Raw genomic sequence first — 24,508 nt, forward strand, 5'->3', positions numbered from 1 at the left:
CTGTGAATCATTATAACCTGTGAATCTTGAGAACCTGTGAATCATTAGAACCTGTGATTCTTGAGAACCTCTGACTCATTAGAACTTGTGAATTATTAGAACCTGTGAGTCATGAGAACCTGAGAATCATTAGAACCTGTGAATCATGAGAATCTGTGAATCACGAGAACCTGTGAATCATGAGAACCTGTGAATCCTCAGAACCTGTGAATCATGAGAAACTGTGAATCCTCAGAACCTGTGAATCATGAGAACCTGTGAATCCTCAGAACCTGTGAATCATGAGAACCTGTGAATCCTCTGAACCTGTGAATCCTCAGAACCTGTGAATCCTCAGAACCTGTGAATCCTAAGAACCTGTGAATCCTCAGAACCTGTGAATCATGAGAACCTGTGAATCCTCAGAACCTGTGAATCATGAGAACCCGTGAATCCTAAGAACCTGTGAATCCTAAGAACCTGTGATTCATGACATTCAGTGTATCTAGGTAACCTCAGTACTTGTGAATCTCTGGATTATGTGAACCTCAGAGTTGTTGTGTCACCAGGAGGTGGAGATGTCTGGGGTGGTCTTCTCTGTGGACGAGATGCGCAACACAGCCGTCGACTTCAGTGTTCCACTCTACATGAACGAGTTCGTGCTCCAGTACAGGCGTCCTAAATTGACTTCAGACATAGCCGGCTTTGTCAAGCCTTACACCATCGAGGTGAGTTGCTGAACGAGGAGGGAGAATTAGATACGTGTGCAGCATCAGGGTATCGTAAGTAAGTTTATTCAGGTATACACAAATACAGTTACGTAGATTATTATACATAGCAGCATATGTGTAGAGAACCTAAGATATCCCCAAAAATGTCAGACAAAAGTGACTTATTTCCAGTGGGGTTGGGTTAGTTTAGCGTAGGTGAGGGTAGGGTGGGATTGATGATAGTAGGTTAGGGTAGGGTGGGATTGATGAGAGTAGGTTAGGGTAGGGTGGGATTGATGAAAGTAGGTGAGGGTAGGGTGGGATTGATGAAAGTAGGTGAGGGTAGGGTGGGATTGATGAAAGTAGGTGAGGGTAGGGTAGGATTGATGAAAGTAGGTGAGGGTAGGGTGGGATTGATGATAGTAGGTTAGGGTAGGGTGGGATTGATGACAGTAGGTTAGGGTAGGGTGGGATTGATGAGAGTAGGTTAGGGTAGGGTGGGATTGATGAGAGTAGGTTAGGGTAGGGTGGGATTGATGAGAGTAGGTTAGGGTAGGGTAGGATTGATGAGAGTAGTTTAGGGTAGAGTGGGGTTGATTAGAGTAGGTTAGGTGAGGCTAATTTAGGTTATGTTACGTAGGGTTAGATTAAGCTAAGTTAGGTTAGGCTAAAGTAGGTTTGCGTTTTCTTAATGTAGAATGGATTACATTTGTTCCATAATCATGACTTTAAGAGATACTGATAAATAAACGAACGGATGCAGCCAATGCACACACACACACACACACACACACACACACACACACACACACACACACACACACACACACACACACAAGCAAACACTTGTGTTTTTGTGTGTGTTTCTGTGTATGTGCTTGTGTACGTGTGTGAGTGTTTGTATGTGTGTATGCGCGCGCGGGTGTGTGTGTGTGTGTGTGTGTGTGTGTGTGTGTGTGTGTGTGTGTGTGTGTGTGTGTGTGTGTGTGTGTGTGTGTGTGTGTGTGTGTGTAGTGGGAGTGTGATGAATGGTTTGAAAAACCGACAAGTTGAAGATTGAGACACTTATGCAACATATGGGAATCTTTATTCAGGAAACGTTTCGCCACACAGTGGCTTCATCAGTCCAATACAAAGCAGAAGGTGGATGGTACCACTATGACCCTGCCTCCTCCTGCTTCACCTCACCTCACTACAGTATATAAGCCACGTCTACGGCCCTATGCTGTACATTCTACAAGATTGATGGACTGAACACATCGACTCCAGGCTGAGGGACTGATTACCTCAAACTCCTCCTCTCCTTACGCCTTTCTCCTTTGTATTGGACTGATGAAGCCACTGTGTGGCGAAACGTTTCCTGAATAAAGATTCCCATGTGTTGCATAAGTGTCTCAATCTTCAGTGTGAGTGTGTGTAGTGTGAGTGTGTGTAGTGTGAGTGTGTGTAGTGTGAGTGTGTGTAGTGGGAGTGTGTGTAGTGTGAGTGTGTGTAGTGTGAGTGTGTGTAGTGGGAGTGTGTGTAGTGGGAGTGTGTGTAGTGTGAGTGTGTAGTGTGAGTGTGTGTAGTGTGAGTGTGTGTAGTGTGAGTGTGTGTAGTGGGAGTGTGTGTAGTGTGCGTATGTGTACTGTGAGTGTGTTTAGTGTGTGTGTGTGTAGTGTGAGTGTGTAGTGTGAGTGTGTGGTATGTGTGTGGTGCGTATATGTGGTGTGGGTGTGAGTGATGTTCGTGTGGTAGTGGTGTGGAGGTGGAAGCGGTAGTGATGGTGGTAACGGTGGTAGTTGTGGTAGTGTGCAGTATGCTTGACATGGTGCCAGTGTGTGTGTGTCTGTGTGTGTGTGTGTGGCTCCCGGATATCACTCACTACAAGGAATAGTCTCTCCTTACCTCCACCACCACCACTACCACCACCACTGCCACCACAACCTCTACTACCACAACGACCACGATCAACACTACTACCACCACCATCCCGACTCCCCCCACCACCACCAGATCCACCACTAACACCACTACTACCGCTACTGCAACACTTAGTAGTAATAACACCACCACCACCACCAGCATCAACACCACCACCATCACCACCACTAGCAATGCCACCATCACCACCAGTACTACCACCACCACAACCACTAGTTGTAATACCACCACCACGTCAGTGGAGTGGTTAGTGGTCAGTCGTCACGTGAGGTCACAGACCCTGAGCTGCTTTGGGGATTAGCGTGGACGGTTACAAAGCATGGCTTGCTTCTGCAGTGTTTTAAAAATTGAGGTTGGAGAGTTGAAGGAGGAGGTCTTGCTTCTCCAGGAGGAGATTAGGAGGTTGAAGGTGCACCTCAATGGGTCTGGGAGAGAGTGTGAGGTGGCTGGAGTTGTGGGGAATGAGGCTTCTAGCAGTGAGGTGCAGTCTTTCTCTCGCTGTGAGGAGGCTGTAGGTGGGGAAGTAGCAACGGCTACCAGCAGTCCAGCACCTGCTACAAGTGGCGAGTGGTTCACAGTAATGGGAGGTGCATCAGAGTAAGGAAAGTTAAGAGTGAAGATCTGAAGGTAGGAAATCGCTTCTCTGTTCTTCAGGATGAATGTACTTCAGTGGCCAGTGAAGGTAAGGGTACTACTGCCCCTGCTAATGGAGGTAAGCGCATTCTTGTGGTTGGTGACTCTCAGGTAAGATATATTGACCGTGCTTTTTGTAATAGGAATAAGAAGATGAGAGATAGAGTGTGCTTCCCTGGAGCTGGTGTTGGGGACATAGTTAACAGGCTGGATAATATCATGTCAGGTAATGGGAACAAGCCCATTATCTGTCTCAGTGCTGGTGGAAATGATATTGGGAAGGGTAGGAGAGAAGAGCTGCTAGATAAGTACAGGTCAGCTATAGATTTCATTAAGTCTAAGGGAGGGATCCCAATCATATGTAGCATCTTGCCTAGAAGGGGAGTAGGAAATGAATGGTTGTCTAGGGCAATTGGTGTAAATTGCTGGCTAGACAGATACTGCAAGGAACTTGCAATCCCATTCATTGACAACTGGAACAACTTTTATGGCAAACATGATATGTATGCAAGGGATGGGGTACATCTCTCTGGGGCTGGGGTGGTAGCACTTGCAGACTCGATTGAGAAGGCCATTGGTGAAATGCCTATGATTTTAAACTGATGGAAGATAGAGGTATGGGTGTGTGTGGGAAACAAGCAGGTTGCAACACTAGGGTTGGAAACAGTAAATGTATAAAAGGCATTCAGCATGAAGTTATAAATAAAAACAATAGATCAGGTCAGCAAACAAAGGGGGACAGCAGAGGGCAGCAAGGGACTAGCTCCCTTAAGGTTTACTATACTAATAGCAGGAGTGTAAGAAATAAGACAGATGAGCTAAGATTAATTGCAAGTGCAGGAAACATAGATATTATTGCTATAACAGAGACCTGGCTCAATCTGAAAGATAGAGAGATGCCCTCTGAATGTCACATACAAGGCTATAAATTATTCCACACTGACAGGGTCAACAGGAAAGGTGGTGGAGTAGCGATGTATGTTAGAGACAATTTAAATTGTTGTGTTAGACAAGATATTAAATTAGAAGCGTCAGCCACTGAATCTGTTTGGTTACAGCTTCTCGAGGGCCGAGAAAAACTAATTTTGGGTGTGATTTACAGGGCCCCAAATCTTGATAGGGAGTGCAGTAAACTTCTATGGGACGAAATTCGTAAGGCATCTACATACGAAAATGTTGTGCTAATGGGAGATTTCAACTATAGACAGATTGACTGGAGCAATTTGACAGGAAATTTAGAGTCAGGTGACTTTCTTGATACGATCCAGGATTGTTTTTTAAAACAGTTTGTGACAGAGCCAACTAGGGGAAATAACCTCCTTGACTTGGTTCTTGCCAGTAGGGAAACACTAATTAATAATCTTGAGGTTAATGATGAGCTTGGGGAAAGTGATCACAAATCACTCAGTTTTAATATATCATGGAATTCCCCTAATAATGGCAATCAAGTCTCTGTCCCTGACTTCCGCTTGGCTGATTTCATAGGACTGAAAAATTACTTAGGTGGGCTGAACTGGAATGACCTGACTAAGGGTCAGGTAGGTGGTGATGGTTGCCGATATGACGCTTTCCAGGGCATAGTTCTAGCTGCTCAGTCAAATTATGTTCCAAATAGGGAAATCAGATCAAACAAAAATGATCCTAAATGGATGAACAATAGATTAAAATATCTAATTGGTCAAAAGAGAGGCATATATAGGCAATTCAAAAGAGGAGAGGGGCAATTAAGAAATCGATATATTCAGTTAAAGAGAGAAATAAAAAAAGGAATTAGAAAAGCAAAAAGAGATTATGAGGTTAAAGTTGCAAGAGATTCGAAGACTAACCCAAAAGGATTCTTTCAGGTATACAGAAGTAAGATCAGGGACAAGATAGGCCCACTCAAAAGTTCCTCGGTTCAGCTCACTGACAGTGATAAGGAAATGTGTAGAAGTTTTAACACATACTTCCTCTCAGTTTTTACACAGGAGGATACCAGCGATATTCCAGAAATGATAAATTATGTGGAACAGGACGATAATAAACTGTGCACGATTAGGGTCACAAATGACATGGTCCTTAGGCAAATAGATAAATTAAAACCTAACAAATCCCCAGGCCCTGATGAACTGTATGCAAGGGTTCTAAAGGAATGTAAAGAGGAGCTTAGCAAACCTTTGGCTAATCTTTTCAACATATCACTACAAACTGGCATGGTGCCAGATAAGTGGAAAATGGCAAATGTGATACCTATTTTCAAAGCAGGTGACAGGTCCTTAGCTTCGAACTATAGACCAATAAGCCTAACCTCCATAGTGGGAAAATTTATGGAATCAATAATTGCCGAGGCAGTTCGTAGCCACCTTGAAAAGCATAAATTAATCAACGAATCTCAGCATGGTTTTACAAAGGGGCGTTCCTGCCTTACGAATTTATTAACTTTTTTCACTAAGGTATTTGAGGAGGTAGATCATGGTAATGAATATGATATTGTGTATATGGACTTCAGTAAGGCTTTTGACAGGGTCCCACATCAGAGACTATTGAGGAAAATTAAGGCACATGGAATAGGAGGAGAAATTTTTTCCTGGATAGAGGCATGGTTGACAAATAGGCAGCAGAGAGTTTGCATAAATGGGGAGAAATCAGAGTGGGGAAGCGTCACGAGCGGTGTTCCACAGGGGTCAGTGTTGGGTCCCCTGCTGTTCACAATATACATAAACGACATAGATGAGGGCATAAAGAGCGACATCAGCAAGTTTGCCGATGACACCAAAATAGGCCGTCGAATTCATTCTGAAGAGGACATTAGAGCACTCCAGGAAGATTTGAGTAGACTGATGCAGTGGTCGGAGAAGTGGCAGATGCAGTTTAATATAGACAAATGCAAAGTTCTAAATGTTGGACAGGACAATAACCATGCCACATATAAACTAAATAATGTAGATCTTAATATTACGGATTGCGAAAAAGATTTAGGAGTTCTGGTTAGCAGTAATCTGAAACCAAGACAACAGTGCATAAGTGTTCGCAATAAAGCTAATAGAATCCTTGGCTTCATATCAAGAAGCATAAATAATAGGAGTCCTCAGGTTGTTCTTCAACTCTATACATCCTTGGTTAGGCCTCATTTAGATTATGCTGCACAGTTTTGGTCACCGTATTACAGAATGGATATAAATGCTCTGGAAAATGTACAAAGGAGGATGACAAAGTTGATCCCATGTATCAGAAACCTTCCCTATGAGGATAGACTAAGAGCCCTGAATCTGCACTCTCTAGAAAGACGTAGAATTAGGGGGGATATGATTGAGGTGTATAAATGGAAGACAGGAATAAATAAAGGGGATGTAAATAGTGTGCTGAAAATATCTAGCCTAGACAGGACTCGCAGCAATGGTTTTAAGTTAGAAAAATTCAGATTCAGGAAGGATATAGGAAAGTACTGGTTTGGTAATAGAGTTGTGGATGAGTGGAACAAACTCCCAAGTACAGTCATAGAGGCCAGAACGTTGTGTAGCTTTAAAAATAGGTTGGATAAATAAATGAGTGGGTGTGGGTGGGTGTGAGTTGGACCTGATTAGCGTGTGCTACCAGGACTGTTGCCGTGTTCCTCCCTTAAGTCAGGGTGACCTGACCTGACTAGGTTGGAGACTTGGACCTGCCTCGCATGGGCCAGTAGGCCTGCTGCAGTGTTCCTTCGTTCTTATGTTCTTATGTTCTTCGTGTATTTATCCAACCTATTTTTAAAACTACATAATGTCTTAGCTTCTATGACGGTACTGTGTGTGTGTGTGTACTTACCTATCTGTGGTTGCAGGGGTCGATTCACAGCTCTTGGCCCCACCTCTTCTCTGGTCGTTAATACGTTCACTCTCTTCCTGCTCCCTGTACTCACCTAATTGTGGTTGCAGGGTCGAGACATAGCTCCTGGCCTTGTGTGTGTGTTAAGCAGGATCAAGGCTGTCAAGAATATCATATTTTATCTTATCCATTTTCCTATTAACATTTCGGATGCTTCTTTATTTTAAATGAGATAAATTAAGCAAGAAAATTTTGGAACCATAGTAAATAATTTCGAAGAAATAAAAGGGGAATGTAATATAAAAAATTCAATAATCCAACAAAAGAGGTAAAATTATAGTTAGACCTTTAAGGTAAAAATATGATAACTCGCAGCTGCAGCTTTTAGTCGTCTGACCGAGACCTTCCGCTGACTTACCGTTTCACCCCATTTATTTCAAAATTATGTTGATTGCAAGCGTTTGCTGAGAGAACTAGAACTAAAAGAACTCGCAGGTAAGAACCCACGACGGGTGAAAGAGAAGTGGCGATAGATGAAGAATTGATGGGAGAGAAGAAACTACAATAAGGGGTGACTAAAGTCTTCCTTATTTCTAATAGTCTTATTATTGTAGCTGTATGTTGTAGTTGTATGTTGTAGTTGTATGTTGTAGTATGTTGTAGTTGTATGTTGTAGTTGTATGTTGGATACCAGGGGAATCCAGTCCCCTGGGGTTATGGGAGCAAGTTGCTGTTAGATTACAATAGACTAACAGCTGTTCAGTTGATTAATGTCCATATTTAAGGTAATACCAAGTTATTGACATCTTTTGAAGTCATACTGGTACCTAACAGGACTCCTGATGATGATGACTTCCACAGTCTGGTGAAGGAGTTATAGGTACATATTGGGCTATCCACTGAAGGTCTGTAAGAGTAAAAGGGTAAAGTTTCTCTGGTCTAGAACAAAGAAATGAACTTTAAGAGCTTATATTAGAAAATTTTGTGAAAGATAATAGAGCGAGTGCTCACTTTCTTTTCACTCAGAAAGATAAAACAGACTCCCATGTGATATGCACTTAGTCAAAAACCATCCAAGAAAGTTATTATTAACGTGTTAACCTTGACAGATTTGGGTTCTGGTGCTGGCGACGCTGCTGGCGATGTTCTGTGTCATCTACTCTATACAGCGAGCCCATCTCACCTTCCTGTGTAGACAGGAGGGAACGAGGTCAGGAATGGTGGACTCTAGCAACCAAGGGTCAGGTCATGGTGAGGCAGCGAGACTGAACCAGCTATGGTGGTCGTCATGTGAGTGGGTCATAGCTGGACTACTTGCACAATGTAAGTTGTAATTCCAAGTCAAAACTCACATGTTTAATCCTTATATTTATAATAATAATAATAATAATAATAATAATAATAATAATAATAATAATAATAATAATAATAATAATAATAATCAAATAGCTTCTCAAGGAACGTGAGAAAGCGAATCTTTGGTGTGACTATATACGTCTAGGTAGAAAATACGACAAACCTCTATAGAACGAAATTTTTAAGTTATCCAGATGCGAAAAAGTTGTTATAATGTGGGACTTTAATTTTATCTAAATTAATTAGAGCAGTTTGACAGGAAATTCTGAGTTTAACGATTTTCTTGATACGGTCAAGGATTGTTTTTTTGAACAGTTTGTGACAGAGCCATCTAGAGGAAATAAACTGTTTGACTTTGTTCTTGATATCAAGAAAACTCTTATTATTAATTAACGATCCCGTCCACACTAATCATGTCTGAACGGTTGCTTTGGCAACTCTATCTAGAGTGTCAAGACATGGTACTCCAAGGCTCTGCAATTCCTGCAATGCACCTGGAACGCTAGACCATATCTTGCAAGTATCGTAAAACACCCAAAGGTCATGTTAAAACACATGATATAGCTAAGTTTGTGTGAAGGCAGTTGCGACAATGAGTGTACCTGCGTACCTTGCTTAAACCTAACATCATGGAAGGGAGAGGTGGCCTATATACTAGATACTAAGATCTTTACTTTCTCTTGTGCATGAACACAAATATGCATGATATGGTACCTATATCATTTATTAATGGGTTTAGGAAAACCCCGGAATAAATCGTGTTACCACGTCAGTTACTCTGAGTTGGTGAGGTGGTCAGACCAGAGAGAGCATACGTGCTCTTTAAGTTCTGGGGCGCCACCGAGGGTATGGAAATACTCTCAGGTAAAGCCCTAACCTGGACCCCTTCCTCTACTGAGTGTGGTCTTTGAACATCAGGGGCTGTCTGTAAGGGATGAGTGGTGGAGGGGAGGTATGATGTTATTGTTACCACTGTTTGAATACCACTCACCCAGAAGGTTGGTTAACTTGGGTCACTGTGACCTCGCTGGTGTGAGCAGACCGCTAATACTTGTTTTTTAACATCCTATTCCCATGATTCTATTGTAAGTCTGCCCTTTGTACCCCGGGGCACGGCTAGGTGTTCCTTGGTGGAGTACTGGCCTATAACTAGGGACGTCGTCTCCTCCGCCATTGCAACTTACTATCATTTGGTACAAATGATCGCTGAGGCAGGTTTGGCCTGGGTCGGGCGTCGCCCCTATATACCGGTGTATCATTTTTAAGGTATACTTAATTAGCCACTAACGCCGTGTTTTCCAGTGAAGCCGGCCTGATAATGACCTCGTCCGTCCACCCCTGACGTAAAACAGGTTTCCAGTGTCCCTGACACCTGTAGTTAATTTTATCTGAGTGATGAAAGATAAAAAAAACAGCAGTGGTATTAGTAGCAGAAGAAATAATTTAGAAAGCAGCAGTAGTAGTGACCCCTCACGTGTCAAGGGAATAATAATAATGATTCTTGCCTCCTGAGCAGCGTGTTCGTGGGGGGCGCGGCGAGACATGACCCGAGTAGCCACTGCTCTGTGGTTACTGACTTCCTTTGTGCTGGCCACTGTCTACCGGTCCAACCTGACAGCCGTGCTCATCCTGCCTAAGCTGCGTCTGCCCTTCGACAGCGTGGAGGAGCTCGCTCGCACCTCCATACCTACCTATCTCTTTCCAGGAAGCGCGATTTTTTCCGCCGTCATGGTAAGGTGTCTGCAACAGCGGTATATACACCGAGATGTGTATATTTCTCAACCAGTACACCGAGAGGTGTATATCTCACAGGATTCATTAACTGAATGGTTCATATATTTAAGCGGACAAGCACCAAGTGTTGCGAACAAGGATATGCAGTGTAATACGCAGACTTAAAATTAAGTCATTTCTAAAATTTTCTCTAATACTTTTTTCACTTATGCTAATATAAAAATTAATGATTTTGTGCCATAAGAATCATAGGAAACTTACCTAACCTTATTATAACAAGTGAAATTTAATTTAGCCTAATCCAACTAAATATATTTTAAATAAGCTTACAATAACTTAATAAACAAATACAATGAAATATATTTTTTTCGTTAGTTTCAGAGTAAATTTTGCGAAATTATTGCATACACAAATGAAGTGTTGCACCAGACGAGCAAACCCAACACTACCCCATTAATAAAGTGTGTTGCACCAGACGAGCAAACCCAACACTACCCCATTAATAAAGTGTGTTGCACCAGACGAGCAAACCCAACACTACCCCATTAATAAAGTGTGTTGCACCAGGAGAGCAAACCCAACACTACCCCATTAATAAAGTGTGTTACACCAGGAGAGCAAACCCAACACTACCCCGTTAATAAAGTGTGTTGCACCAGAAGAGCAAACCCAACACTACCCCGTTAATAAAGTGTGTTGCACCAGGAGAGCAAACCCAACACTACCCCATTAATAAAGTGTGTTGCACCAGGAGAGCAAACCCAACACTACCCCGTTAATAAAGTGTGTTGCACCAGGAGAGCAAACCCAACACTACCCCATTAATAAAGTGTGTTGCACCAGGAGAGCAAATCCAACACTACCCGATTAATAAAGTGTGTTGCACCAGGAGAGCAAACCCAACACTACCCCGTTAATAAAGTGTGTTGCACCAGGAGAGCAAACCCAACACTACCCCATTAATAAAGTGTGTTGCACCAGGAGAGCAAACCCAACACTACCCCATTAATAAAGTGTGTTGCACCAGACGAGCAAACCCAACACTACCCCATTAATAAAGTGTGTTTCACCAGGAGAGCAAACTCAACACTACCCCATTAATAAAGTGTGTTGCACCAGCAAAGCAAACCCAACACTACCCCATTAATAAAGTGTGTTGCACCAGGAGAGCAAACCCAACACTACCTCATTAATAAAGTGTGTTGCACCAGGAGAGCAAACCCAACACTACCCCATTAATAAAGTGTGTTGCACCAGACGAGAAAACCCAACACTACCCCATTAATAAAGTGTGTTGCACCAGACGAGCAAACCCAACACTACCCCATTAATAAAGTGTGTTGCACCAGCAAAGCAAACCCAACACTACCCCATTAATAAAGTGTGTTGCACCAGCAAAGCAAACCCAACACTACCCCATTAATAAAGTGTGTTGCACCAGGAGAGCAAACCCAACACTACCCCATTAATAAAGTGTGTTGCACCAGCAAAGCAAACCCAACACTACCCCATTAATAAAGTGTGTTGCACCAGGAGAGCAAACCCAACACTACCCCATTAATAAAGTGTGTTGCACCAGGAGAGCAAACCCAACACTACCCCATTAATAAAGTGTGTTGCACCAGCAAAGCAAACCCAACACTACCCCATTAATAAAGTGTGTTGCACCAGCAAAGCAAACCCAACACTACCCCATTAATAAAGTGTGTTGCACCAGGAGAGCAAACCCAACACTACCCCATTAATAAAGTGTGTTGCACCAGCAAAGCAAACCCAACACTACCCCATTAATAAAGTGTGTTGCACCAGGAGAGCAAACCCAACACTACCCCATTAATAAAGTGTGTTGCACCAGGAGAGCAAACCCAACACTACCCCATTAATAAAGTGTGTTGCACCAGCAAAGCAAACCCAACACTACCCCATTAATAAAGTGTGTTGCACCAGCAAAGCAAACCCAACACTACCCCATTAATAAAGTGTGTTTCACCAGGAGAGCAAACCCAACACTACCCCATTAATAAAGTGTGTTGCACCAGCAAAGCAAACCCAACACTACCCCATTAATAAAGTGTGTTGCACCAGGAGAGCAAACCCAACACTACCCCATTAATAAAGTGTGTTGCACCAGACGAGCAAACCCAACACTACCTCATTAATAAAGTGTGTTGCACCAGCAAAGCAAACCCAACACTACCCCATTAATAAAGTGTGTTGCACCAGGAGAGCAAACCCAACACTACCCCATTAATAAAGTGTGTTGCACCAGACGAGCAAACCCAACACTACCCCATTAATAAAGTGTGTTGCACCAGACGAGCAAACCCAACACTACCCCATTAATAAAGTGTGTTGCACCAGCAAAGCAAACCCAACACTACCCCATTAATAAAGTGTGTTGCACCAGCAAAGCAAACCCAACACTACCCCATTATAAAGTGTGTTGCACCAGGAGAGCAAACCCAACACTACCCCATTAATAAAGTGTGTTGCACCAGCAAAGCAAACCCAACACTACCCCATTAATAAAGTGTGTTGCACCAGGAGAGCAAACCCAACACTACCCCATTAATAAAGTGTGTTGCACCAGGAGAGCAAACCCAACACTACCCCATTAATAAAGTGTGTTGCACCAGGAGAGCAAACCCAACACTACCCCATTAATAAAGTGTGTTGCACCAGACGAGCAAACCCAACACTACCCCATTAATAAAGTGTGTTGCACCAGGAGAGCAAACCCAACACTACCCCATTAATAAAGTGTGTTGCACCAGGAGAGCAAACCCATCACTACCCCATTAATAAAGTGTGTTGCACCAGCAAAGCAAACCCAACACTACCCCATTAATAAAGTGTGTTGCACCAGCAAAGCAAACCCAACACTACCCCATTAATAAAGTGTGTTGCACCAGGAGAGCAAACCCAACACTACCCCATTAATAAAGTGTGTTGCACCAGGAGAGCAAACCCAACACTACCCCATTAATAAAGTGTGTTGCACCAGACGAGCAAACCCAACACTACCCCATTAATAAAGTGTGTTGCACCAGGAGAGCAAACCCAACACTACCCCATTAATAAAGTGTGTTGCACCAGGAGAGCAAACCCAACACTACCCCATTAATAAAGTGTGTTGCACCAGGAGAGCAAACCCAACACTACGCTCTACAAGCTGAGGAAGCAGATGCGCTCCTACGTGGATATTCATACAGCCTTTCGTAACTTCAAGCGTGGGACCGAGGCTACCCTTATGGACAGGCACGCTGTTTTAGCCGGCATCAACATCGCTTATGCAGAAGTAAAGTCGCCAAATTCTACATAGAATTTTTGTGCTCTTATTTAAAGCACTTTCTTTGATTTTTTTTTTTACGGAGGTTTTTGATATTCAATTTTCATTAGATACCCATAAATTTTTTCATACTTTTGATACATCTTTTGTATTTTCAGTACTTTTACTTAGTGTATTTGTAATACGTTTTATTTAGTAAACTTCAGTTGATGACGAGAAGTTCGATATTGTTTTATTAATTAGGCTATATGATATAATTTTTGGATATTCCTTGTAGGACATCAGCTGCAGCTGCTGCTGTCAGCCGAGCAGCTGACAGTAGCAGCTCGCACACACACACATATATAAGAACATAAGAACATAAGAACGAAGGAACACTGCAGAAGGCCTACTGGCCCATGCAAGGCAGGTCCAAGTCTCCTACCGGCTTAAGCCAATGCACCCAACCTAGTCAGGTCAGGTCACATTGACTTAAGGGAGGAACACGGCAACCGACCTGGTAGCACAAGCTATCAGGTCTAACTCACACCCACCCACATCCACTCATGTATTTATCCAACCTATTTTTAAAGCTACACAACGTTCTGGCCTCTATAACGGTACTTGGGAGTTTGTTCCACTCATCCACAACTCTATTACCAAACCAGTACTTTCCTATATCCTTCCTGAATCTGAATTTTTCCAACTTAAAACCATTGCTGCGAGTCCTGTCTAGGCTAGATATTTTCAGCACACTATTTACATCCCCTTTATTTATTCCTGTCTTCCATTTATACACCTCAATCATATCCCCCCTAATTCTACGTCTTTCTAGAGAGTGCAGATTCAGGGCCCTTAGTCTATCCTCATAGGGAAGGTTTCTGATACATGGGATCAACTTTGTCATCCTCCTTTGTACATTTTCCAGAGAATTTATATCCATTCTGTAATAAGGTGACCAAAACTGTGCAGCATAATCTAAATGAGGCCTAACCAAGGATGTATAGAGTTGAAGAACAACCTGAGGACTCCTATTATTTATGCTTCTTGATATGAAGCCAAGGATTCTATTAGCTTTATTGCGAACACTTATGCACTGTTGTCTTGGTTTCAGATTACTGCTAACCATAACTCCTAAATCTTTTTCGCAATCCGTAATATTAAGATCTACATTATTTAGTTTATATGTGGCATGGTTATTGTCCTGTCCAACATTTAGAACTTTGCATTTGTCTATATTAAACTGCATCTGCCACTTCTCCGACCACTGCATCAGTCTATTCAAATCTTCCTGGAGTGCTCGAATGTCCTCGTCAGAATGAATTTGACGGCCTATTTTGGTGTCATCGGCAAACTTGCCGATGTCGCTCTTTATGCCCTCATCTATGTCGTTTATGTAGATTGTGAACAGCAGAGGGCCCAACACTGACCCCTGTGGAACACCGCTCGTGACACTTCCCCACTCTGATTTCTCCCCATTTATGCAAACTCTCTGCTGCCTATTTGTCAACCATGCCTCTATCCAGGAAAAAATTTCTCCTCCTATTCCATGTGCTTTAATTTTCCTCAATAGTCTCTGATGTGGGACCCTGTCAAAAGCCTTACTGAAGTCCATATACACAATATCATATTCATTACCATGATCTACCTCCTCAAATACCTTAGTGAAAAAAGTTAATAAATTCGTAAGGCAGGAACGCCCCTTTGTAAAACCATGCTGAGATTCGTTGATTAATTTATGCTTTTCAAGGTGGCTACGAACTGCCTCGGCAATTATTGATTCCATAAATTTTCCCACTATCTCAAACACTGCTGAGGATGTAAGGAAATAAGCAATTAAACTCCCCTTGTTAATGGTTTCCCTCAACGTACTGACACAACAGACCAAGCAGTGTGTTTTCTACATGTCTTCAGAGAGGCTACTGGGAGCGACCAGCTTATCACTCGCCTTCCCTAAAGGATCAACACTCAAGCCAGTGTTTGACCCACTGTAAGTCTCTTCCATAGTCATTTCTCTATCGCATTTTTACTGAATTAGATACACGTGCAACACCTGGGTATCATTATTTTGTTGACGTATCGCCAACAGTGGCTTCATCAGTACAATACAGTGGTACATACAGAAGACTCAATGAGATAATCAGTCCCTCGACCATCGTCGGCTTGATAAAGCCTCCACCTGTATAAACTTCTATAAAATAAAGATACATATGTGTTTATTATAATAATAATAATAATAATAATAATAATAATAATAATAATAATAATAATAATAATAATAATAATAATAATAATAATAACAATAATAATAATAATAATAATTATTATTATTATTATTATTATTATTATTATTATTATTATTATTATTATTATTATTATTATTATTATTATTATTATATCTTTATTTTTACAAGCACGTACAAGGTATACAGACCATAGCTGACATCAATGATACACTATTATATTGAAAGCCCCTTGTTATGCTGAGCATTTCGGGCAAATTAGGTCAGTTTTGTCCCAGGATGCGACCCACACCAGTCCACTAACACCCAGATGCCTACTTTACTGATGGGTGAACATGGACAACAGGTGCCTTACGGAGACGCATCTTAATGTTTCCAGCCGTAACGGGGAAAAGACCTTAGTGTGTGAGTCGAGTGCTCTAGCATACCAGCTACGTCGGCATTCTATATCATTATATTCTGTATCAGTCTATATTCTATATAACCCTTCTAACGAAGGACTAGCCCCCTGTGTTAGGACATTCAGCGTAATGAGTGCTGGATGCTCGAACCTCAGTCTGCTTGTCGTAATATAGACCCAATACTGTACTCTAGAATTCGATTTATAGGAACCATTTGTGCCTGAGGAATCAGTAGGGAAGAAGTAACCTTAGTTGATCCGATTGCGAGGATACTTCAGGTCCTTGGATCAAAAGCCTTTGACTATCATCAAGGATATATCCGGTGAAGATTCTTTTAAATTTGTCTTATAAAGTCTAACGTAGAATTACAACAGTCACGAGGAGAATTATATCTGAGTACATTAGTACTGTGCTGCGATGTGAGTACACTAGCACTGTGCTGCGACGACAGTACACTAGTACTGTGCTGCGACGACAGTACACTAGTACTGTGCTGCGATGTGAGTACACTAGCACTGTGCTGCGACGACAGTACACTAGCACTGTGCTGCGACGACAGTACACTAGCACTGTGCTGCGACGACAGTACACTAGTACTGTGCTGCGACGACAGTTCACTAGTACTGTGCTGCGACGACAGTTCACTAGTACTGTGCTGCGACGACAGTTCACTAGTACTGTGCTGCGACGACAGTACACTAGTACTGTGCTGCGACGACAGTACACTAGTACTGTGCTGCGACGACAGTTCACTAGTACTGTGCTGCGACGACAGTTCACTAGTACTGTGCTGCGACGACAGTACACTAGTACTGTGCTGCTACGTGAGTACACTAGTGCTGTGCTGCGTCTTAAGTACAATAGTATTATGCTGCGACGTGAGTACACTAGTACTGTGCTGCGACGTGAGTACACTAGTACTGTGCCGCTACGTGAGTACACTAGTATTGTGCTGCGACGTGAGTACACTAGTACTGTGCTGCTACGTGAGTACACTATTACTGTGCTGCGACATGAGTGTACTAGTACTGTCCTACTGAGTACACCAGTACTGTGGTGCTCTATTAGTACACCATGCCATGCTAGTGAGTACACCAGTACTGCGACTACACCAGTATGGTGTTGCTGTGTGAGTACACCTGTATTGTGCTACTGAGTACGCCAGTACTGCGCTGCCAAGTACAACAGAACTGTAATACTATGTACACCAGTGATGTGTGTGTGATGAATGGTTTGAAAAACCGACAAGTTGAAGATTGAGACACTTATGCAGCATATGGGAATCTTTATTCAGGAAACGTTTCGCCACACAGTGGCTTCATCAGTCCAATACAAAGAGGAAGGCGTAAGGAGAGGAGGAGAATGAGGTAATCAGTCCCTCAACCTGGAGTCGATGTGTTCAGTCCATCAATCTTGTAGAATGTACAGCATAGGGCCGTAGACGTGGCTTATATACTGTAGTGAGGTGACGTGAAGCAGGTGGAGGCGGGGTCATAGTGGTACCATCCACTAGTCGAAGTAGGTCTTCGTCCAAAGGTTGAACAAGTGTTGAAGAATTCTTTGTAACAAGACCCCATGATGCTGCAGTGTCTGACAGTTGTGATGAATGGTTTGAAAAACCGACAAGTTGAAGATTGAGACACTTATGCAGCATATGGGAATCTTTATTCAGGAAACGTTTCGCCACACAGTGGCTTCATCAGTCCAATACAAAGAGGAAGGCGTAAGGAGAGGAGGAGAATGAGGTAATCAGTCCCTCAACCTGGAGTCGATGTGTTCAGTCCATCAATCTTGTAGAATGTACAGCATAGGGCAGTAGACGTGGCTTATATACTGTAGTGAGGTGACGTGAAGCAGGTGGAGGCGGGGTCATAGTGGTACCATCCACTAGTCGAAGTAGGTCTTCGTCCAAAGGTTGAACAAGTGTTGAAAAATTCTTTGTAACAAGACCCCATGATGCTGCAGTGTCTGACAGTTGTGATGAATGGTTTGAAAAACCGACAAGTTGAAGATTGAGACACTTATGCAGCATATGGGAATCTTTATTCAGGAAACGTTTCGCCACACAGTGGCTTCATCAGTCCAATACAAAGAGGAAGGCGTAAGGAGAGGAGGAGAATGAGGTAATCAGTCCCTCAACCTGGAGTCGATGTGTTCAGTCCATCAATCTTTTAGAATGTACAGCATAGGGCCGTAGACGTGGCTTATATACTGTAGTGAGGTGACGTGAAGCAGGTGGAGGCGGGGTCATAGTGGTACCATCCACTAGTCGAAGTAGGTCTTCGTCCAAAGGTTGAACAAGTGTCGACTAGTGGATGGTACCACTATGACCCCGCCTCCACCTGCTTCACGTCACCTCACTACAGTATATAAGCCACGTCTACGGCGCTATGCTGTACATTCTACAAGATTGATGGACTGAACACATCGACTCCAGGTTGAGGGACTGATTACCTCATTCTCCTCCTCTCCTTACGCCTTCCTCTTTGTATTGGACTGATGAAGCCACTGTGTGGCGAAACGTTTCCTGAATAAAGATTCCCATATGCTGCATAAGTGTCTCAATCTTCAACTTGTCGGTTTTTCAAACCATTCATCACAACTGCCAGACACTGCAGCATCATGGGGTCTTGTTACAAAGAATTCTTCAACACTTGTTCAACCTTTGGACGAAGACCTACTTCGACTAGTGGATGGTACCACTATGACCCCGCCTCCACCTGCTTCACGTCACCTCACTACAGTATATAAGCCACGTCTACGGCCCTATGCTGTACATTCTACAAGATTGATGGACTGAACACATCGACTCCAGGTTGAGGGACTGATTACCTCATTCTCCTCCTCTCCTTACGCCTTCCTCTTTGTATTGGACTGATGAAGCCACTGTGTGGCGAAACGTTTCCTGAATAAAGATTCCCATATGCTGCATAAGTGTCTCAATCTTCAACTTGTCGGTTTTTCAAACCATTCATCACAACTGTCAGACACTGCAGCATCATGGGGTCTTGTTACAAAGAATTCTTCAACACTTGTTCAACCTTTGGACGAAGACCTACTTCGACTAGTGGATGGTACCACTATGACCCCGCCTCCACCTGCTTCACGTCACCTCACTACAGTATATAAGCCACGTCTACGGCCCTATGCTGTACATTCTACAAGATTGATGGACTGAACACATCGACTCCAGGTTGAGGGACTGATTACCTCATTCTCCTCCTCTCCTTACGCCTTCCTCTTTGTATTGGACTGATGAAGCCACTGTGTGGCGAAATGTTTCCTGAATAAAGATTCCCATATCCTGCATAAGTGTCTCAATCTTCAACTTGTCGGTTTTTCAAACCATTTATCACAACTGTCAAACACTGCAGCATCATGGGATCTTGTTACAAAGAATTTTTCAACACTTGTTCAACCTTTGGACGAAGACCTACTTCGACTAGTGGATGGTACCACTATGACCCCGCCTCCACCCGCTTCACGTCACCTCACTACAGTATATAAGCCACGTCTACGGCCCTATGCTGTACATTCTACAAGATTGATGGACTGAACACATCGACTCCAGGTTGAGGGACTGATTACCTCATTCTCCTCCTCTCCTTACGCCTTCCTCTTTGTATTGGACTGATGAAGCCACTGTGTGGCGAAACGTTTCCTGAATAAAGATTCCCATATGCTGCATAAGTGTCTCAATCTTCAACTTGTCGGTTTTTCAAACCATTCATCACAACTGTCAGACACTGCAGCATCATGGGGTCTTGTTACAAAGAATTCTTCAACACTTGTTCAACCTTTGGACGAAGACCTACTTCGACTAGTGGATGGTACCACTATGACCCCGCCTCCACCTGCTTCACGTCACCTCACTACAGTATATAAGCCACGTCTACGGCCCTATGCTGTACATTCTACAAGATTGATGGACTGAACACATCGACTCCAGGTTGAGGGACTGATTACCTCATTCTCCTCCTCTCCTTACGCCTTCCTCTTTGTATTGGACTGATGAAGCCACTGTGTGGCGAAACGTTTCCTGAATAAAGATTCCCATATGCTGCATAAGTGTCTTAATCCACACCAGTGATGTGCTGCTGAGTACACCAGTATTGTTCTTCTGTGTAAGTACAACAAGACTGTGTTGCTGTATGAGTACACAAGGGCTGTGCTGCTGTCTGAGTACACCAGTACCATGCTGCTGTGTGAGTACACCTGTCGTGTGCAGCCATCTGTGAGCATTAGTATTACGTTGTTATCTGAGTACACCAATACTGAGCTGCTGAGTACACCAGCACTATGCTTCTGTTTGAGTACAACAGTATTGTACTGCTGAGTACATCAGTCTGTGAGGCTGTGTGAGTACAGCAGTAAATGTTCTTCTGTGTGAGTACACCCGTACTCTGCTGTTGAGTACACCCGTACTGTACTGCTGTTTACGAACACCAGTACTCTGCTTCTGTGTGAGTACACCAGTACTGTGCTGTTGAGTACACCTGTATTGTGTTGCTGAATACACCAGTATGTGCTGCTGAATACACCAGTCTGTGATACAGTGTGAGTGCACCAGTACTACGCTGCTGTCTGGGTATACCAAAACTGAACTGCTGCCATAGTACACTAGTACTGTGCTTCTGAGTACATCAATACTGTGCTTCTGTGTAAGTACACCAGTACTATGTTGCTGTGTGAGTACACCAGTACTGTGTTGCTGTGTAAGTACACCAATGCTGTGCTGAGTACACGAGTACTGTGCTGCTGAGTACAGTAGTACTATAGTGGTATGTACACCAGTACTGTGCTACTGAGTACACCAGTACTGTGTTGCTGTCTGAGTATACCTGAGCCGTGTTGCTGTGTTGGTACACCAGCACTGTGCTGCTGTCTGGTTACACAAGTACTGTGTGGCTGTCTGAGTACAACAGTACTGTGTGGCTGTCTGAGTACAACAGTACTGTGCTTGTGTGTGAATACACCAGTACTGAGCTGCTGAGTACACTAGTACTGTGATACTGAATGAGTACACCAGTACTGTGCTGCCGTGTGAGTACACGAGGACTGTGCTGCTATCTGAGCACACCAGTACTGTGCTCCTGTGTGAGTGTACCAGTACTGTGCTGCTGTCCGAGTACACAAGTTCTGTACTGCTGAGTACATGAGTCCTGTGTTGTTGTGTGAGCACACCAGTAGTGTGCTGCCGTCTGGGTGCATCAGTACTGTGCTACTGAGTACACCAACACTGTGCTGTTGTGTGAGTACACCAGCACTGTGCTGCTGTCTGAGTACACCTCAACTGTGCTGATGTCCGAGTACACCAGTACTGTGCTACTGCATGAGTACACTACTGTGCGGCATAGTACACAAGTACTGTGCTGTTCTTTGAGTACACTTGTATTGTGTTGCTGAATACATCAGTAGCTTGCTGCTTTGTGAGTACGTCAGTGCTGCTGAGAATACCAGCTCTTTTCTGCTATGTGAGTACACCAGTACTGTGCTGCTATGTGAGTACACCAGTACTGTGCTGCTATGTGAGTACACCAGTACTGTGCTGCTATGTGAGTACACCAGTACTGTGCTGCTATGTGAGTACACCAGTACTGTGCTGCTGTTTGATTACACAAGTACTGTGCTATTGAGTATATCAGTAACGTGTTACTCAGTACACGAGTACTGTGCTTCTCTCTGAGTACACCAGTACTGTGATGCTGTCTGAGGACACTAGTAGTGTTCTGTTGTGTGAGTACACCATTACTGTGCTGCTGTGTGAATACGTCAGTACTGTGCTGCTATTTGAGTACTGTGTGAGTACACATGTACTGTGCTGTTGTTTGAGTGCACCAGAACGTTGTTGTTTTCTGAGTACACCGGCACTGTGTTGCTGAGTACACCAGCATTGTGCTGCTCTGCGAGTACACAAGTAATCTGTTGTTTAGTACACCAGTATTGTGCTGCTAAGTACACCAGTACTAAGCTGCTGTTTTGAGAATACAACAGTATTGTGATGCTGTGTACACCAGTACTGTGCTGCAGTGTGAGTACGTCAGTACTATGCTGCTATGTGAGTACACAACTTACTATGCTGCTGTGTTTGTACACCAGTACTCAGTGAGTATACCAGTACTGCGGTGCTGTCTGAGTACCCCAGTATTGTGTTGCTATGTGAGTACACCAGTACCGTGCTGCTGAGTACACCAGTACTGTGTTGATGTGTGAGTACACCAGTTCTGTGTTACTTAGTACACCAGTACTATGCTGCTATGTGAGTACACCAGCACCGTGCTGCTGAGTACAACAGTACTGCGGTACTCTGTGAGCACACCAGTTCTGTGGTACTGAGTACACCAGTGCTGTGCTGCTGTGTGAGTACACTAGCACTTTGCTGATGTGTGAGTACAGCAGTACTCTGCTGATAGGTATACTTGTACTCTGGTGTTCTGTGAGTACACCAGTTCTGTGCTACTGAGTACACCAGTTCTGTGCTACTGAGTACACCAGTACTGTGTTGATGTGTGAGTATACCAGTACTGTGCTGCTCTGTGAGTACACCAGTTCTGTATTACTTAGTACACCTGTACTGTGCTGCTATGTGAGTACTTTAGCACTGTGATGTTGTGTGTGTACACAAGTGCTGTGCTACTAGGCACACCAGTTCTGTATTATTCTCTATGTACACCAAACCATGCAGAACGTACTGGTCCATTTCTTCTTTACCTCAGATACACAGGTGCTCAGTGTGACTAGAAGAAGGAGGGTTGAGAGCCATTGCAATATGAAAGGTCTGTCTGTCTGCACATGTGCCAGTCACAGAGATGGGAACAGCTAAGAGAGTCACTTGAGTGTACGTTCTGACAGCTAAGAGAGTCACGTGAGTGTACGTTCTGACAGCTAAGAGAGTCACATGAGTGTACGTTCTGGCAGCTAAGAGAGTCACTTGAGTGTACGTTCTGACAGCTAAGAGAGTCACATGAGTGTACGTTCTGACAGCTAAGAGAGTCACATGAGTGTACGTTCTGGCAGCTAAGAGAGTCACTTGAGTGTACGTTCTGACAGCTAAGAGAGTCACATCAGTGTACGTTCTGACAGCTAAGCGAGTCACATGAGTGTACGTTCTGACAGCTAAGAGACAAAGCTGTCTTGCAAAGTTTGGTTCTGCTAGCATAGCTTCCGCAGTTATTTCGTTGGTAATGTTGTTCCTGATGGACTGTGTGTATGTAATGTATGTATATTGGAATATATGTTTATTATATATGTATGTTTACTAAATATGCATTGATGAATGTTTGTTTACTGTGTATGTGTAATGTACATGTATGTATGAATGTTTACTATATATGTATGTATGCATGTATGTATTTACGTATGTATGTGTGTATATCCGTCTGTTTGTCTCACAATCTTAATTTTAAACGAATTACTAATCAATACGTTTCTTAAATATTCTTAAATTTCTTAAATATTCTTAAATATTTCTCTTCAATATTTAGATACAGATAAAGGTGCAATCCTCTTCATAATACCTGACAGAGTGCAAAGACTAAAGGAGTTCGGCATACTGGACTACATATTTAATCAAGGTTTGAGGTACGCCAACATCTGTCTCAAGGAAGAAGTCACCAGCACACGTGGTAGCGACAAGAGGGCACTCGATCTTAAGGACTTCTTGGGAATCTTCCTTCTTTACTCTTCGGGTAAGACAAAAACTGTCCGGTGAATCGATATGACAGAAGAGACGAACTCTGGGAGTTCGACTCACTGGGAGTTCGACTCACTGGAAGTTCGACTCACTGGGAGTTCGACTCACTGGAAGTTCGACTCACTGGGAGTTCGACTCACTGGAAGTTCGACTCACTGGGAGTTCGACTCACTGGAAGTTCGACTCACTGGGAACATAAACACATATGCAGTTTGATGTGATCCTTTATTGACAACGTTTCGCCTACACAGTGGGCTTTTTCAAGTCACAAACAGATCTACCTGGGGTGGAAGGTACGTGAGTATTTATAATCAGGTTCAGAATGTTGACGTCAGGTGGAGAATGCTGCATTTGATGATCTACCGGGTGGGGTTATAGTCTAAAATCTTGGGAGTTCGACTCACTGGAAGTTCGACGCACTGGGAGTTCGACTCACTGGGAGTTCGACTCACTTGAAGTTCGACTCACTGGAAGTTCGACGCACTGGGAGTTCGACTCACTGGGAGTTCGACTCACTGGAAGTTTGACTCACTGGAAGTTCGACTCACTGGGAGTTCGACTCACTGGAAGTTCGACGCACTGGGAGTTCGACTCACTGGGAGTTCGACTCACTGGAAGTTCGACTCACTGGGAGTTCAACTCACTGGAAGTTCGACTCACTAGAAGTTCGACTCACTGGGAGTTCGGCTCACTGGGAGTTCGACTCACTGGGAGTTCGACTCACTGGGAGTTCGACTCACTGGAAGTTCTACTCACTGGGAATTCGACTCACTGGGAATTCGACT

General features: G+C 43.4%; 1 protein-coding gene across 1 annotated transcript in view; it reads left to right on the forward strand.

Moving 5' to 3' along the window:
- LOC128698435 (uncharacterized) overlaps positions 1-24,508 on the forward strand; it is a 44,244-nt gene that overhangs the window by 16,529 nt on the left and 3,207 nt on the right. Inside the window, exons 4-10 of the mRNA XM_070085032.1 lie at positions 549-707; positions 8,138-8,351; positions 9,901-10,273; positions 10,494-10,500; positions 13,261-13,416; positions 15,270-15,376; positions 23,555-23,718. Of these exons, the coding sequence (XP_069941133.1) occupies positions 549-707; positions 8,138-8,351; positions 9,901-10,273; positions 10,494-10,500; positions 13,261-13,416; positions 15,270-15,376; positions 23,555-23,718 (1,180 nt within the window). The remainder of the gene's footprint in view (positions 1-548; positions 708-8,137; positions 8,352-9,900; positions 10,274-10,493; positions 10,501-13,260; positions 13,417-15,269; positions 15,377-23,554; positions 23,719-24,508) is intronic.

The sequence above is a fragment of the Cherax quadricarinatus genome, chromosome 14 (genome assembly GCF_038502225.1).
Source record: "Cherax quadricarinatus isolate ZL_2023a chromosome 14, ASM3850222v1, whole genome shotgun sequence".
Taxonomy (NCBI): Eukaryota; Metazoa; Arthropoda; class Malacostraca; order Decapoda; family Parastacidae; genus Cherax; species Cherax quadricarinatus.